Genomic DNA, 15837 nt, shown 5'->3' on the forward strand with positions numbered 1-15837 from the left:
ACGTCGAGAGGTATCAACACCAAGATATAGTCATATGCCACAGCTAACACGCCAATCCAAATAACTGCATGACCGGCCAATTGCCATGCAGGATCCATCCATCACATCAACCGGCTCATAAAGAAAAAGGACCGCGAAATAAATATAGACACACATTTGATCAATACGAGCACCATTTGGATGTGGCTAATGGTAATAAAAGTCGCATTTGTTGTGCGCATACTTGGATTTATTGTGTGTACATGTTTGATCTATCCCCCTGTTTCTCCGCAAACAGCTTGACATCTTCCTTCTGCTTACTTTTGAGTCACACCGAGATCTCACTCATGACCCGTGATCCGCTGCGGCCCGACAGTGTGGGCCAGGCAAGCCGACATGATGTGCTCACTCATAGGGCAAGTTTCCCCATCATTGTGCTTTATCTATACTTCCGCTATCTAGTACAGAAGAACTACATCTTCTTACTCCCGCTATTCATGCCCAGCATGGCTCCTCCAGCCCCTCAGATTCAGATATTGGAAAAGGCAGACTATACAAAGCAACATCTAGTCACTCTCCATGACGCGTACCCTCTAACGCAGCTGACAACTGGTGATATCCGCATCCGCAGCCGCATCATCTCCAACACGACCAACAACTTTACGTATGCTCGACTCGGTCATCTCTTTGGCTGGTGGGATGTCTGGGCCGTGCCTCCGTCTCTGCCTGCGCCCTACAGTGACACCTCCAAATACGGCCGCGTCTCGGCCTGGGGCTACTGTGAAGTGATTGAGAGCCAAAATGACAAGGTCCCCGCTGGGACCAAACTGTATGGCTACCTTCCCATCGGAGACTATCACGAGATACTCCAGGTAACCGTCGATGATGAAACGGGCCATGTTCTGGAGACGAGTGAGCGGAGAGCCAGGCAAATGAATATATACAACCGATACCTGCCGTATCCTCCAGAGACAAACCTGATGGCGGACAAGCTCTCTCGAGGCTTGGACTCGGTCCTGCTGCCTTTCTTCGAGACGAGCTACTTACTGAACCGCTACGCCTTTGCCTGGGATTCGGCAAAACGAACGCATCCTCTGGGCCTCCCGCTTGCCTGGAGCTCAGACGATGCTGATATTGCGAATGCCGTGGTGGTGATGCTCGGCGCATCGGGCAAGACGGCCCTATCATTCGCACATCAGCTGCGCCAGTCAAGGCCCCTTGAACAGCAACCTCGCAAGCTCGTGGCAGTTGGATCGGCCGCATCGCGCAGCTTTACCGAGGGCACTGGCCTGTTTGACGATGTGATGCTGTATGCAGACGCTTCCAGTGCCACGGATGCGAGCATTGCGGCCAGGCTCGGGATCGACGCCAACACCAAGGTGCTGCTTGTCAATTTCGCAGGGAGAGGCACAGTTGACGAGGACTTGCATTCGATCCTGAAGCGTGTGTCCAAGAGCGTCATTGTGCTTATCGTTGGCGGCGATCCCCAGGGGGGAGGGTCCAAGTTGGGCGCTTTAACGGAAGTGCCAGGCAGCGGCGTCGTTGTGTGTAATGCCTCCGGCCTGCGAGATGCCGCCCTGGAGACGGATGGGACAGCACCGTATTTTGAGAATCTACAACACGAATGGAGCCGTTTTAAGGAGAGAGGAGCTGTCCAGGGGTTCAAGCTGCGTTGGGGGAAAGGAATGGAAGAATATACGCAGAGCTGGGGCTTGCTCTGCAATGGAGGTATCGATCCAACTCTTGGCTTAGTCTATCAACTGTGAGATGAGAATCAGATTGCTATACCGCCTTGGACTCAATAACAGACTGTAGAGTGGTTTGACGAGATGGTCGTGTAGAACAACATTGTTCTTTGCAATTCCTCTAGTGCTGTTTGTTATCTCGTCAAGAAGTAGCTCCAGCTCTGACAACAGGGTACAGGGATGCCTAGATCTTGGCGAATAAGAGGGAGAGTGCAGAGTTGCTATTGGCACTCAATACGTTTGGTGTAACTCTTGAGCATCTTCTCTCCGACATCGCAAAGATAGTGACGTTGTATCTGCAGGTTTCGCTTCCCTTCGCTACCCAGGTCATGAACTGGTTCCTGTGATGATTCGTTGGCGAAGAGACACGAGTTGGTGCACAGCCAACGGAAGCTGCAGTATCACTTCTGTCGGGGTGACTTGCTATGGTCACACTGATGAGGAGTGTCAGGTAGAGTAGGGGATGCCTGGCCATTCGTCAGCACGTGTTACCTGACCACAACTTAGATATACCGCCGCCTCGAGCCATTGTTGCTTTCATCATCTCACCTTTACACCAAACCTCAACCTGGGCCTGATCTTGCAGTTTATTTTATTTATCCTCTCGATACATCGCCAGTCGACTTCAATCTTCTGCTGTTTGTTGACCTATAGGCATCATGACAACCCCTGATGGCCCGAGGAGTTACTCTGGTGCACACGTCGTAACCAGGCCCAATCCAGACGTTTTCGGTGTCAACAGAGATGCGCGATAGATGTCTTCTACTGAGGCACTTGAGTATGAATCCAATACTAGAGCCAGAATGTCCCACTTCCGGTACACCAACACGCCCCGGATCTCGCAAGGCACTTTTTCAGTCTTTCGCCGATATAGCCGAGAGAGGTGCTTATTTTGTGTCGTACAAGAATGGATTTGTCGAAGGGATCATCCGTGCCTTTCAGCAGGACCTTCATCTCGTGCTTCGCCCTGATGATGTATGGCTTGCCATCATGGTCTAGTTCAGCTTCTATGTCAACGGCCACGCGGAAAAGATGAGAAAATTCTTCGTCTCCCATGAGAGAAAAAAGCAGCTGATTGTCGATACGGGCGGGAGCAGCCCCCTATCTCTCGACTTTAACGAGAATGCCCGGGCATTCAAGGACCTGAGTCAAGGGAACGTTGATGATCCTGAACTCACGTCGTGGATACTGCCGAATTTCTCAACCACGACCGTCGAGGATATCACCACAACCACTAAAGTCATGATGGCAACTACACAGAGTTTTTTTTTTTTTTTTTTTTTTTTTTTTTTGTTGATTTTCTGGGAATGGGCGGATGCGGCTTTCCCATTGTTCACGCTGCTTGGTGAAAGAGCAGATTGGGTCAAACTTCTCGAGAAGGTGGAAAAGCTCGCGACCTATGGCGGAGAACTTGCAGGTTGGAGCAAGCTTCTTACCGAAGTGATAGAGAAGATGATTTTGAGACGTTCGACCAGCCAGATTCGCAGACAGCCAAAGACTTCTGGATGAGGGCAGTTCATCAAGCCGGCGAAGATGGTTCCCTCAATGTCGAGACGCTTTCGGGTTGGGTCACGCTTCATATCTTCCGTCTCCTTATTCGAGAGGGGCTATCCGGCACCTTAGTTTGGATAATCAGCGCTAATAGTAGCAGAAAGGAGCAATAACTCATTGTACTGCTCATGAAAAGCATCAAATGACAGGAACATCAGCCTACTGTACAAGGTTGCTAGAATGCTGGATAGCTAAACTGATGGTTCTGGATAGCCGCTGGTTGCATTTACAGACTGGAACGAGGAGAATGTATGTATTAGACTGCTGCCAAACGATAGTTGTACAATTGCGTGTGAAACTGTGATGGGTCATTTCTGCAATAAATATGCTAAATATAGGCGTGCGTTATCAAGCATTCATCGTAGGTGCCTTGAGAAATAGCCCGGACTGATGCTTACGTGTGTCTTACTATGTGACCTGACCTCCTTGCTCAGCTGTAGTGGTAACGTCTGATCCTCCGATTTTATTCACTCTGTTTTCATGATCTTGGGATCTTTGGATATTGTGTATAGCTTGATGATCATCAGATTGCAGCAGCTTTCCCATTTCTCTATAAAAGCTTCGCCGATTCCGACCACTCCAAAAGTTGGGCTTAAACCAGGCCGTGGATGGAAACATGAATCAACCGAAAAGGGTGATAATTATCGGAGCAGGTTGTTGAGTCTATAATTCCCCATGGACATCAACCGTCACTAACTCGGAGGCAGGCTGGGCTGGTCTGGCTGCAGCAAAAACGTACGGAACTCCTGATACAATAAGGATGCAGTCGGCCCTGCTAATGGAGCACAGGTATCTTCAGGTAGACCCTTCTATATCATTGACGATCCTTGATGCAGAGGCCACAGTGGGCGGTGTATGGTCCAAGGCAAGATGCTATCCAGGCTTCATAGCGGATGGCCCCGTGGGACTGTTCGACTTTAGCGACCTGCCCATGTCCAAAGTCGTTGGGCTCAAGAACTGGGACGAACTGCCTGGCATCAAGGTGCACGAGTACTTGCACGAGTACGCGAGAAAGTTTCATCTCCTGGAGCGGTGCAAGTTTTCATGTCGAGTCACGCGCATTCGCCGTTCCCCGTCGGAAAAGGGATGGACGGTTGAAGCGCAGACCGCAAGTGATGACGGGAAGACAGTTTCCGAGTCCTTTGACTGCGACAAGCTGATTGTGGCCGCGGGGAACTTCAACACTCCGAAATACCCCAATGTCAAGACCTCCGAGTTCAACGGACTGGTGATACACACCAAAGACATCGGGCAAAAGCATGAGACCCTCCTCGGAAAAGGCGTTGAGACCGTTGCCGTCTACGGAGGCGGAAAGTCAGCCATCGACGCCGTCAATCTCTGCATAGAAGCAGGCAAAAAGGTCCACTGGATCATCAGCGACAAGGGCAACGGCCCCAACATGCTCTTCAACACGCGGCTGAAATGGGGATTCCACGTTGGCCAGTTTGTCGGGCGATGGAAGGACGTCTTTTCCGTGAGCATCTTTAGCATCGACACCTTCTTTGGACGGTTCTTTTACAGCGGCAGGAATAGGCTGGGGACGTGGCTCATTGGCAAGTTTTGGTCGTTTGCGACGAAGAAGACGAGGACGGGAGGGGTTTATGCGGGCATGACGGCCGAGAATAGGGAGAAGTTGCTGCCTGAAGGCGATAGGTGAGTCAAGTTGCCAGCATTCTGATGTCGTTTGCGTAGTTGACATTGTGCAGTGCTTTGTTCTCGGCAGTGGGAGGAGCTGCTTTGCACAGCTGTCCCAAGTTCATCCCGGAGCTGAGCAAGCCGGATGGTCTCATCACAGTTCATCGAGCACGCATTACCTCGGCTCAAGATCAAACTGTGTGTCTATCTCATGGTGAAAACATCTCTTGCCAGGCCTTGGTGTTTGGCACCGGATGGACACCCGAAGATGTGCTCTTTGACCCTGCTCTGGGGCTCTCCCTGGGCTTGCGAAAACCCACGACGCTCGAGGACGAGGACTCGATCAAGTATTGGAAAAGCCTTCACGAGAGAGCTGACCAAGAGATCCTGTCACTTTTGCCGGTACTTGAAGATTCACCTGGACCCCGTGCCTCGGACCCCTTGACGCCGTACCGTCTATACCGGTACATGCTGCCCTCGTCCCTAGCCGCAGCAAATGATCGCTCTCTCGTGTTTCTAGGCTACCTGATCAGCATCCAAACCCACCTCCTCAGCGAAGTCTCTGCTCTATGGGCAGTCTGTTGGCTCGAAAACCTTGTTGACCTGGGCATTCCAAAGAGCAAGGAAGATATCGACTATGAGATTGCAAAGGTAAATGCGTATTCGCTGCGGAAGAATCTATCTCAGGAACCAAGCGCGGGTAGCGGGATCCAGCATTTCATTGATTTGATGATGAAGGATATGGGATTGAGAACGAAACGAAAAGGTGGCTTGGGAGTTAAAGACGTATTTGTGCCTTGTAGGTCCCAGGATTATCTGGGCATCGTGGATGAGGTTCTGCAAAGGTCAAAGGCATGAGGTTCTCCTTCTACCTTCTGCTTAGTCGCCTCTTCCGCAGTAATCTTGAAGAGAGGTAAGCAACTTGAACTAAGCTATACTCAACACGCAATGCAGCTATCAGCCTCTTCTCCCCCATTTTGCCCGTAGTAGTCGGACAATCACAGACTTCTTCCTCTGCTTGATGGCATATGAAAGGACCGTTCTTCCGTGGTTATCCTTTGCGTTGACCGCGGCACCCCTACTAAGAAGCAGTTCAACAGCACCCGAAGATGCGGGACTGCCATCAACGGCATGAAACAGCGCAGTCTTGCCGTCATTGTCTCTAGCCTCGACCGCAGCACCTCTATCAAGGAGCAACCGCATGCAATCCAGATCATCCCCACACGCAGCATGCATTAGAGCCGTTTGCCCCAGGTTGTCGCTTGCCTCGATCACGGCGCCTCCATCTATTAGTACGTTGAGGGCATGGTAACTTCCCGCTTGAGCAGCATGCGTTAGAGCCGTTTGCCCCAGGTTGTCGCTTGCCTCGATCACGGCACCTCCATCTAGTAGTACGTTGAGGGCAGGGAAATTTCCCTCTTTAGCAGCATGCAGTAGAGCTGTTTGTCCTTGGTTATCTCTCGCTTCGATCTCAGCTCCTTGATCAAGTAGCAGCCTGACGCCTCTTGCGTCTTGTGCCTGAACTTCCCTGGCAACTCCCATCAGCAGAGTTGTCCCCGAGTTATCTCTTTCATTAATACATGCGCCACTGTCGATGAGACTTTTGAAGATGTGTCTGGAGCTGTCTATATACCTCCTTCCTGGCCTAAGGAATAACAACGCTGTCTTCCCATCATTGGCTTTTGCATGAACCGCGGCGCCTCTGCTCAGGAGCTCTTCGACAACATCCTCCTTGAGTTCTCGAGCAGCATGCATTAGTGCCGTCCTTCCTGAATTGTCTGCTGCTTCAATCATGGCACCTCTGTCAAGAAGCAGCCTCACATATGACGCAACGGCGGCTTTCATCAAAGCTGTTTTGCCACATTCGTCTTTCGCCTCAATCGCAGCACCTCTGTCAAGGAGGAGCTCAATCACCTCGTTCTTATATCCATGCTCGTAGGCAGCACAGGCTTCCATCAATGGAGTATTCCCATTTCTGTCTCTTGCGTCAACCTCAGCGCCTCTGTCAAGGAGGAGCTTAATGGCCGCCCTGCATTCCTCGGTTGAACCAGCAGCCAATATCAACGGACTTTGGCCTTTTTCATCTCCGACATCGATTCCGAGGCCTTTTTCTAGCAGTAACTGAATGGTGCATACGCTGCCTCCGCGAGCAGCATAAGAAAGTGCCGTTCTGCCCGTCGCATCCTTTGACTGCAACGCAACGCCCTGCTGTAGAAGAACTTGGAGGGCGTCCATGCGTCCGTGCCTCGCCGCAAGGAATAGAAGCCTTTGACCCTCTCTTGGCCCAAGTTTCATCGAAATGCCGCTTTCAAGAGCAAAATTCACGACTCGTGCACGTCTTTGCGGGGTTTCGGCATAAAAAGTGCCCGAAGAAACGCGTGCATCTTGTCCATGGCGATACCAAACGGCATCCAGGAATCGGGCGAAGAGCTCATATTTTTCCAGCAGCAGTCGAACGACGTTCTCATGTCCGCACCCAGCGGCATGGCACAGCCCCTGGCCCATAGATGAGCTCAGGTCAGCCTTGGCTCCTTTCTCCATGAGCAGTCGAACTATGCCTTCATTCGAGTTTGAGACATCTGAATGACTGATCGCATAATCCAGTGAAGTGGGCGCAGGGAAATCCAATGGGTTAACATTGGCACCCATTGCGAGAAGAAGGCGAACCATGGATTCATCATGGTTTTCGATAGCGCAGTATAGTGCACTTTCTACTACGTCTTTCGACTTGGGATCAGTCATGGCACCCTTTTCGATCAGAAGCCGGGCCATATCTTGATGGCGATTCTCAACAGCATATGTAAGAGGCGTTTTCAACATTACATCTTGTAAGTTGAGGTCACTCCTGTTGTTGGAAAGGAAGTCAACAGCTTTGCAGATGCCAAAGAAGGCTGCCAAGTGAAGGCCATTCCATCCACAGCTCCCGAAATAGAGCGCGTCAGCTGCTGCATCGATCGTCCTTTGACACGTCATAAATTCTCGGACACTATGAGGAATATCTGGTAATAGACGAGCGTGGTGTCCCCAGTTCTTGCCGGCGTAATTGTATAGTCCCTTTGACGGGTGATGGTCACCGTTCCGATCGATATTGGAGAGATATTTGCAACAGAATACTGCAATCCTTGTCTCGGCATCGGGAAATAACCGCGATTGCCTTCGCTCAAAGTACTCCTGTGTTGTGTAGTGGACCAGTCGAACAACGTTACTCTCTTCATCAATCGTGACCATTCCAGCGCAGACTGAGATGATGTCTTCAACTCTTCGAAGATTCTCTGGATCAAAGGCAACACCTCCGGGCTTGACCTTGAACGCAAGAGCATGTCGGAGTTCCAGTTGGCTAAGTGGCCGTTTTGCACAAATGATCCATTCCAAGGCATTTCTTCCAAGGCGCTGCTGGTCAGGACTCTGGCTGTCTATCCTGACCATGGCTTCATCATAGGCCTGCTCCAAGGCGGTCCGGAGTCCATCTCGTCCGCTTTCTTCGTGCTTTCGACTTCTGAGGCTTTCGAGTGTAGATTTCACCTCTGCTATTGAGGTCTTTCCTTTCAAGAATTCGATATTGAGATGCACGAGGAGGAACCTGTGCACTAATTAGCAAGCAATCTCATACATGAACCGCAAAGGATCGGCGATGTAGCACGCACATTCCCTGAGCTGCCTGGAGAATTTCGGTCTCAATCTCTCTCTTGAGATCATCCATATTGGACAAGAAGTCGGGCAGATGTCCCATATGAGCCTTGATATATCGGCGCATATCTTCTTCGCTCGCCAGAACCTCTCTCTTGAGACTCTTTTCAAACTCCTTTTCGATATCAGGAACATGTCGCGAAGTTGCAAAAAGACTGACCGCAGTGCTAGTACGGAGACTGGAGACATATGACAACAGCCTCGATCGCGAGCGATTGGATGCTACGCACTCGTCTAGCGCGTCAATCACGACGACAACCTTTGAGTACACGGCAGCTACCGATCGCAAAGCTTCCACCAGCTCATCAAGTGACGGCCTAGTGTCCTCTTTCTTGTGCTTTCGGTATAGTTCTCTCACCACATCGGGCAAGCGAGTCCTCTTCCGGCTCAGCTGCTTCACCAAGCTTGCAATCAAGTCCTCGATGCCTTGTTCGTGTTGCCGTTTGAAGTTGCAGTATATATAAGCGAGCCCGGTGTTTGCATCATGAGAGGTTCGATCTCTGAGATCTTCCACTACTATCGCAGTGAGAATTGTTTTGCCGGATCCAGGGATTCCAGGACAGAACAGTGTCTCGTTACTCTCGGTCAACCAGTACTTGTAGACTGCCGATTCCAGAAGCCATTGGCCAGTCCCAGGCTGACTCCTGTTGAAAAAATCGCTGTGCTGGGGCCCGTAGTTGATGGGGGTTACCCAGTCAAGAATCACAAGGTCTTCCTTGCTTTCCCACTCGCCCTTGATATAGTCGATGGTATTGACAACTAATGCTATATAAGCCACTATCCGGAGAGTAGGCTACATATACTAGTCTAGACAATGGATGGATAACTGACCATGGGATAGGGAATCTTTGATCTTCTGCTCAGCCTCGACCTTGTTTGGTGGAATGCGACGGAGAAGATCCTTTGCATAAGCCGCCGCCGTCATTGCGGCGTATCCTTGCCATTCCTTGTTCTTGTGCGAATCCGAATAGTCACATATCCCTCGAATGACCAGACACGGAAACTGGTTCATGAGTCCAGCTGCTTCCATCTCGAAACATAAAACACCCATCTCGGCGGCCAGCGTGTCACGCATAACGGCATCCTTCATGAGTTGATTTGCGGACGCAATGAGGCCATAGTGAATGGCAGGGTTGTCCTCGTCTTCCTCTCGATCACGGCGTGATACTAGCTTCTTCAGATCGGCGCCACACGCAACTTCGCAAGTATCCTGTGAATCAAAAGGGTGGACAACGTTGCTTCGATACAGTCTGTCGCTGGTCGGATCCGGCCGAGAATACTTCTTCCGAAGCCGTGGCTTTTTGTCGAGTACACCACGGATTGTGGCTTCGAGTTGATGCCCCTCGCTTTCATACTGCGACCTCAGCCCGGCCATTGCTGTTCGCAGGACCATCGGCGGCTGATTCAAGAACCCAGTTGTCTGGAAGCTCTGGTTCTGAATCGTCTTGCCAAAGTCATACTGGAAGACGCCGCCCATTCCATCACGGGGAGCACTGACAACAACGTCGCCCAAGCGGATATCATGGTTTCGACTCGGGGCGCCTCCGCCAATGCCAACCATCAGCCCGATTCTGACATTTGGAAAGCTATGCAGCATGTCTCGGGCAACGCTGGCTGCAGATGCTATTCCATATTCGCCATCAGGAAGAACGGCAATGACAACGTTGTGCTCCCCGATTCTGCCCAGTGTATAATCGTTGTTGTCGTTTCTGGCGACGCTCCTCGGCGTACCGTGCTTCTCATCCAGAAGGCTCTGTGCGGCAACGTATTCAGTGCTGATGGCGCAAATCCAGCCGACGGCGTAGGCTTCGGGGTCGGACATGATGTGTCACGTCCTTGAGATACGTAGACTCAATCGAAAGATGAGACGCTCAGCAAAGATATAGAGCTACTCGACATTTCCCAGGGCAGTTCTCAAAAGTCTCTTCCACAGATTCAACCGGAAAGAAATGTCTGAGGTTTACCTTCTTCTTGGGAATGAGGGAGACGCCCGAGAGGCTCAGCTGGCTTAATATGTTGGGCATTAAATGAACCCCTCCGCATCTGTTTACACGGATGAACCAATTATCGCTCCTGGGGCAAGCCATTGTTTCGAACAACCTTGTCGAAGCTGAATGCTAAGGAATGAAGGCTGATCTAGTCTGCAGACAAGTAAGAGGGCCAACAGCATCGTCGCCTCATGTTTATGTAACTATTACACAGCATTGCTGAAGCCCAAAATAGCCGTCAAGAATGAGGCATCCCCCGCTCTCAGCCTCACTTGAGCATCTAGGTTCAAGTGCCAGGACATTGGTTAAAGAAGGCTATGGCAGGAAGATCCGAGAAAGTTCAGCTTCATTTTGGAGAGATGCTGAATATCCTCCTGAGCTTTGTCTTGTCAAGTCTTGAAAAGAAAGTGGAAGAGATTGGTGTGCTTCTGATGCCCGTAGTTGGAGGAATCTTATCTGGAATACCCCCAATATTCCAGATCAGATACCCGTGCTCCCGGAGTACATGAAAATGAATCCTCATTGTGTCATTGGCCTATCAGATCTAGGCCTATATCTACAAAGTACAGGATCGAACACCGAACGACGCACGGATCTTGCCATCCTAATGCGGCAGCTGTTGAGCCATCCTCTGCAGCCGAGTCCGAATCAAGCCTGGCAGTTGTCGTCGTGCAAACACAATCCCTGCGGGGGATCAGCGAGCGATGACCAGGCCTGAACGATCTTCGGCTCTGGCCCGTGTTGAGGGGATAGTACCATCACAGGCTTGACCGTAAGCACTACTGCTGGAAGACAAGCTGGACTGAAGGGTCCCGGGGCATGCTTCACGGTATAGTAGTAGTACTCTATGATGTTCTTGATTCGGCCCATCCCCTGAGCCTGAGAGGTAACCTGGATTAGCCATTACTGGTGGTCGTAAAAGCACGGAGCAGGTGGGAGGTTACATTCAAGCTCCTTTCGGGTTCCAACAAGAACATGCCTCGGCTACGAAGCAACCCGCAGGCTCGAGCATGGAGAGATTCTCTGCACCATCCCCCAAGAAGCAGCAGCCTCCGTCGGGATCCCACCGATGCATCGCCGACGCCTCCCACAACGGACGCAATGCTGCCGTGCCGCATCTCTTGCCGCTCGCATCCAGCGAGTCCGTGCTTCTGCAGTGCGCACCCTTCTTCTGGATCAGAGGCAGGGATCAGAGACATGTGAAAGATGTTACATGGAGTACAGATCTCTGTGTATCATGGTGGCTCAAATCAGAGGCAAAAAGAGTCCTTCCGTGCTGCGCGAAATAGCATGCCATCTTATATAGATGCGTATTCGTCTTTCGTTGCGCATCTTACACGACTGTCTATACGTTGATTCACAATGCCGTGCTACTTTAACCCTAGTGTAAGCACTTGTAGACGACCAACCAGACAAATAGCCGCCGTTGCTACTCACCAGGCGGGTAGAAGACGCAGTTTTCGGAGGCTAATAAGCGACGACTAGAGCACGGCGAGAGAGAAGACCAAGCCTATAGGCAGTTCTCACCGGGTTCAAATCAAGGCCCTGCTGATGAGATACCGCCTGTATGTGGCAAATACGCAAATGATTCCCCATGTGCTCATGTACTTGATATCAGAGCATTCAGCTTCAGCACTGGCCCCCCCCCCCCCCCCCCCCCGGTGCCAACGTGTCAAGCAGCGATTTGCAGGCCCGCGCAGCCGCCGAGGTTCATGTAGACCATTGGCCTGAGGTGATAGAGGTGGAGATTGACTATCACCTTGCCTGGGGGACCAGGGGGGGTCCATGTCGGTTCTGGGCTACTGCTGACAAGAGAGATGCCGAAGATAAACTGCTCACGAAAGGGGATAAAATAATAGCAGAAGAGCAGCAATAATAACAAAGAAGAGAAGCGAAAACCGCTTGTCTTGAATGTATACTTAGGGCTTGTTTATAGTCCACTCGGTCAAAATCACCTCCTGTGGGTGATGCGCCTGGTTGGCGCTGGTTCGTCTCTGCCGGGAACTAACACGGTACGCTACAATCATTCATCTGATCTACAAACCACTGCCGGGTCTAAGTGATGCTATGTACTAGCCGGCTGCTAAATTGATTAGTATCACCAATATGCGCCCTGGATCGACTGGACTGTACGCAAGGGCCAGCGAGAGGCCATGGTTGGAATCTGGGAATCTGCCCCGGGGGTGGACCATGCATGCTCGATTCATCTCGTAGCTGCGGACCGAGCAGTGATCCATGTACTACGTATACTTGCTAGATCCTGCTAGTATTGCTGTCCCATTGCTCCCTCGATGGTTTGGTATGCACTGACTTGCGTACAGCCCGTCGGAGTCCTCGTCCTTCCGCCACAACTACGAACTTGTAGCCGTACAGTAGCAGCCGATGTACGATGACATCCTGAATCCACAAGCGAAGATACCTCAAAGACCTGTAAAGTCTGCAAATTTACTGGGGAGCGTCTCGTTCTACAGGAGGAACAAGAACGGTGACTTGCCTTATAGAAAAAGATGCGGTTTTCTCACATAGTCTTCCATGGAACGCCGTTGGCATAGTGATGAGAAGCAAACGCTTGAGCGACGCACAAAGAGTCCTGGCATGTGTATGTATTAAGGCGTGCTTGTGCATGAAACCTGTTGAGTAGGACATTTTGCTTGTTTTCCCTTTGCACACTGACGTCTCATCCATCCGGCAAGCATCCTACAAGGATCCTCTCAACTGACAATGAAACCCACACACCAACTGAGCGCCCATGCGTATGTGCTCGCTTGCGCATCCCGCAGGACTCCGCTGTTACCTATATACAGGTGCTGATTGGCACGTACAGGGGGGGTTCGATGCAGTTTGCCTCATCCGGATAGTAGTAAATGCTACCCATCAACTGCTTCAAGGATTAATGTGGCACACGGATATCACAGAGATCAGACTCCGGAGGACAGGTTGTATGGCCTCTTTACGCATGTTCGCAAACCGGTGAAGGCGCTTATCTTCTGCTGCTGCCAAGCTCTTATGCATGGGTGTCAGCGGGGTTGCTTGTCAATCATCTACCTTGACTATATATTGAGAAGCTCGCTGCACGAAAGGTTCTGCCGTCGAGGTCCAGGTCTAACAGCTTCGCTCTTGTTCAGATCTCCATCCTGTCTGTTGACGACTTGACTTCGTCATGCTGTCTCCCATCATACTGCCCCAGGGGGCCATCTCCCGGGCCTCGATCCTGGGGCTGATACTATGCATCACGACAGCACTGCTGAACCGCTTCCTGCGCGGAGGAAAGGCCAAAAAGTATCCGGCAGGGCCCAAGCCATGGCCCATCATCGGCAACATGTCTGTCTTCAGGGGCATCGTCTACGACACGGAGGCAACGCTTGCCTGGTTGGCCAAGGACTTTGGCGACAAGGTCATGATCTGGCTCTTTTCGAAGCCGTTTCTGATTGTGGACAAGCTGGAAGATGCCAAAGAGCTGATGGACAAGGTATGCCTCCATCTTAACCTTCCATATACTTGCCAGGGTTCCTAAGACGGGTTGTCTATTTAGCGAGGTTCCATCTTCTCCGACAGGCCAAAGCCGAGCAACTTTGTTGAACGCGTTTGGCCATGCCTGTTGCCCATCAAGCCGCTCGGGGACGAGTATCGGATCGTGAGGCGAATCTACAACGACCTGCTCGGCCCCAAGCAGTCCCAATCCGTTAGAAAGTACCAGGACTATGAGTCCAGAATGTTGATGCGAGATCTGTACCACGCTCCGGAGAAGTTCCAGGTCATCACGGAGCGATATTCAATGAGTGTCATTTTCAGTGCCGTGTACGGCGTGCGCATTGGTCGCCTCGACTATCCTGTGATTGACGAACTGTTTAGCATTATGGACACCATGGCGAACTGTAAGTTCCCCGAGCCAAAAATCCTCTGCTTGTCAATCGGTGAGACTAGCCGTCTCAAGGGATGCTAACGACGAAAACCACAGACATTCTTCCGGGAAGCCTCCTCATCGACTATCTCCCCTTTCTCCAGAGACTGCCCGAGTGCTTTCAGCCCTGGCTCAAGTTTGCGGACAATATGCACGCTCGCGAGTCAAAGTTCCACAACGGCTTTCTGAACGTCCTCAAAGAGCAGATTGAGGCCGGAACTGCGTCCTACTGCTTTGGCGTCGATGTCTTGAAGCTGCAGGAGAAAAACGGCCTCAGCGATGAGTTTACGCTCGACATCCTCAAGGGAGTCATTGCTGCCGGCTCTGAAACGACCAGCAGCATGCTGCAGTCCATCTTCAAGGCGCTGGCAATGAATCCCGAGGCTCAGAGGAAAGCACAAGAAGGTGAGATGACCGCTACTGGCCAATGCTACACCTCGACTGAAGCTGACTCGATCTCCTTGATCTACACAGAGCTGGACCGTGTCGTTGGACCATCACGCTTGCCACACTGGGACGATGCCCCCAACCTGCCGTATATCCGCGCCCTCATCAAGGAGCTTCACAGATGGACTCCCCTCTTCATCCTCGGCGTGCCTCATGCTTCCACCGAGGAGGTCATCTACAGAGGATATACGCTGCCGCAAAAGACCCTGGTGATGCCTCACGTCTACCGCCTGTCGAGAGATCCCGACGTCTACCAAGACCCCGATGCCTTTGCGCCCGAGAGGTTCCTCGGCGATGACCTCGACTCGTATGCCAGCGCCAAGCAGAGCGACTTCCGCAAGCGTGACCACGTCAACTATGGCTGGGGACGCCGGCTGTGCCAGGGCATCCAGGTCGCCGAGAACTCCATCTTCATGCAGGTTTCTCGGCTTCTGTGGGCGTACAATGTTGCGCCTCTGCCTGACGAGCCTCTGCGCTTGGAAGACAGGCTTCGTAAGTCCTCATCTTCTGCTTTCGCTTCACACGCATCTTTAGGTGCTTTTTTTTTTTTTTGTGTGTGTGTGCAAAAGTTAACATTACAACGCGATAGACGGAATTGTCAAGAAGCCCAAGCCGTTCAGGCTGTCCATCACGCCCCGGTCTGAAGAAGCCGCCCAGGTGGTCCTGCAGGCCGCAAAGCAGGCCGTGACAAGTCTTCCAGACGCCGACTCCGTGGTGTATGAGTAATTTTGTATGTGCAATGGTAGGACATAGTGATTAATGAATGACGAACAAAGGCATCATGGCCGATTCAATGAGCGTTTCTTAGTATATACACACAATCTATGACTTATAACTTGATGATTGATGAACACACAGGGACCGTGTGGAAATAGGAAAAAGAGTGAAAAAAAGAATGTCGAGC

The 15837-nt window shown here is 51.4% G+C and overlaps 6 protein-coding genes across 6 annotated transcripts; 5 read left to right on the top strand and 1 right to left on the bottom strand.

The window, feature by feature from the left end:
* Nucleotides 1-485: 485 nt before the first annotated feature.
* On the top strand, nucleotides 486-1745 carry CCMA1212_002417 (uncharacterized protein; the record flags this gene model as incomplete). The annotated part of the gene is made up of 1 exon (XM_073699799.1): nucleotides 486-1745. The coding sequence occupies one exon, from the start codon at nucleotides 486-488 to the stop codon at nucleotides 1743-1745; it is 1260 nt and encodes a 419-aa protein (XP_073561317.1).
* A 691-nt stretch (nucleotides 1746-2436) lies between these two features.
* On the top strand, nucleotides 2437-3388 carry CCMA1212_002418 (uncharacterized protein; the record flags this gene model as incomplete). The annotated part of the gene is made up of 3 exons (XM_073699800.1): nucleotides 2437-2699; nucleotides 2724-2963; nucleotides 3077-3388. The coding sequence occupies exons 1-3, from the start codon at nucleotides 2469-2471 to the stop codon at nucleotides 3386-3388; spliced, it is 783 nt and encodes a 260-aa protein (XP_073561324.1). The 5' UTR covers nucleotides 2437-2468.
* Nucleotides 3389-4035: 647 nt separating this feature from the next.
* Nucleotides 4036-5768, top strand: CCMA1212_002419 (Senecionine N-oxygenase; the record flags this gene model as incomplete). Its single annotated transcript, XM_073699801.1, has 2 exons — nucleotides 4036-4928; nucleotides 4982-5768. The coding sequence occupies 2 exons, from the start codon at nucleotides 4036-4038 to the stop codon at nucleotides 5766-5768; spliced, it is 1680 nt and encodes a 559-aa protein (XP_073561323.1).
* A 99-nt stretch (nucleotides 5769-5867) lies between these two features.
* Nucleotides 5868-10419, bottom strand: CCMA1212_002420 (Ankyrin repeat domain-containing protein 50; the record flags this gene model as incomplete). The annotated part of the gene is made up of 3 exons (XM_073699802.1): nucleotides 5868-8490; nucleotides 8555-9374; nucleotides 9429-10419. 3 exons carry the CDS (start codon nucleotides 10417-10419, stop codon nucleotides 5868-5870), a joined length of 4434 nt encoding a protein of 1477 aa, XP_073561712.1.
* A 1614-nt stretch (nucleotides 10420-12033) lies between these two features.
* CCMA1212_002421 (uncharacterized protein) lies at nucleotides 12034-12461 on the top strand (the record flags this gene model as incomplete). The annotated part of the gene is made up of 2 exons (XM_073699803.1): nucleotides 12034-12150; nucleotides 12213-12461. Coding segments are annotated over 2 exons (366 nt in total), but the record flags the coding sequence as incomplete, so codon positions are not given.
* A 1284-nt stretch (nucleotides 12462-13745) lies between these two features.
* CCMA1212_002422 (Cytochrome P450 monooxygenase yanC) lies at nucleotides 13746-15659 on the top strand (the record flags this gene model as incomplete). Its single annotated transcript, XM_073699804.1, has 5 exons — nucleotides 13746-14054; nucleotides 14118-14460; nucleotides 14544-14891; nucleotides 14961-15425; nucleotides 15523-15659. The coding sequence occupies 5 exons, from the start codon at nucleotides 13746-13748 to the stop codon at nucleotides 15657-15659; spliced, it is 1602 nt and encodes a 533-aa protein (XP_073561714.1).
* Nucleotides 15660-15837: the final 178 nt, after the last annotated feature.

This window comes from Trichoderma ghanense, assembly GCF_004382785.1.
Source record: "Trichoderma ghanense strain CCMA-1212 chromosome Unknown scaffold_2, whole genome shotgun sequence".
In the NCBI taxonomy this organism is placed as follows: Eukaryota; Fungi; Ascomycota; class Sordariomycetes; order Hypocreales; family Hypocreaceae; genus Trichoderma; species Trichoderma ghanense.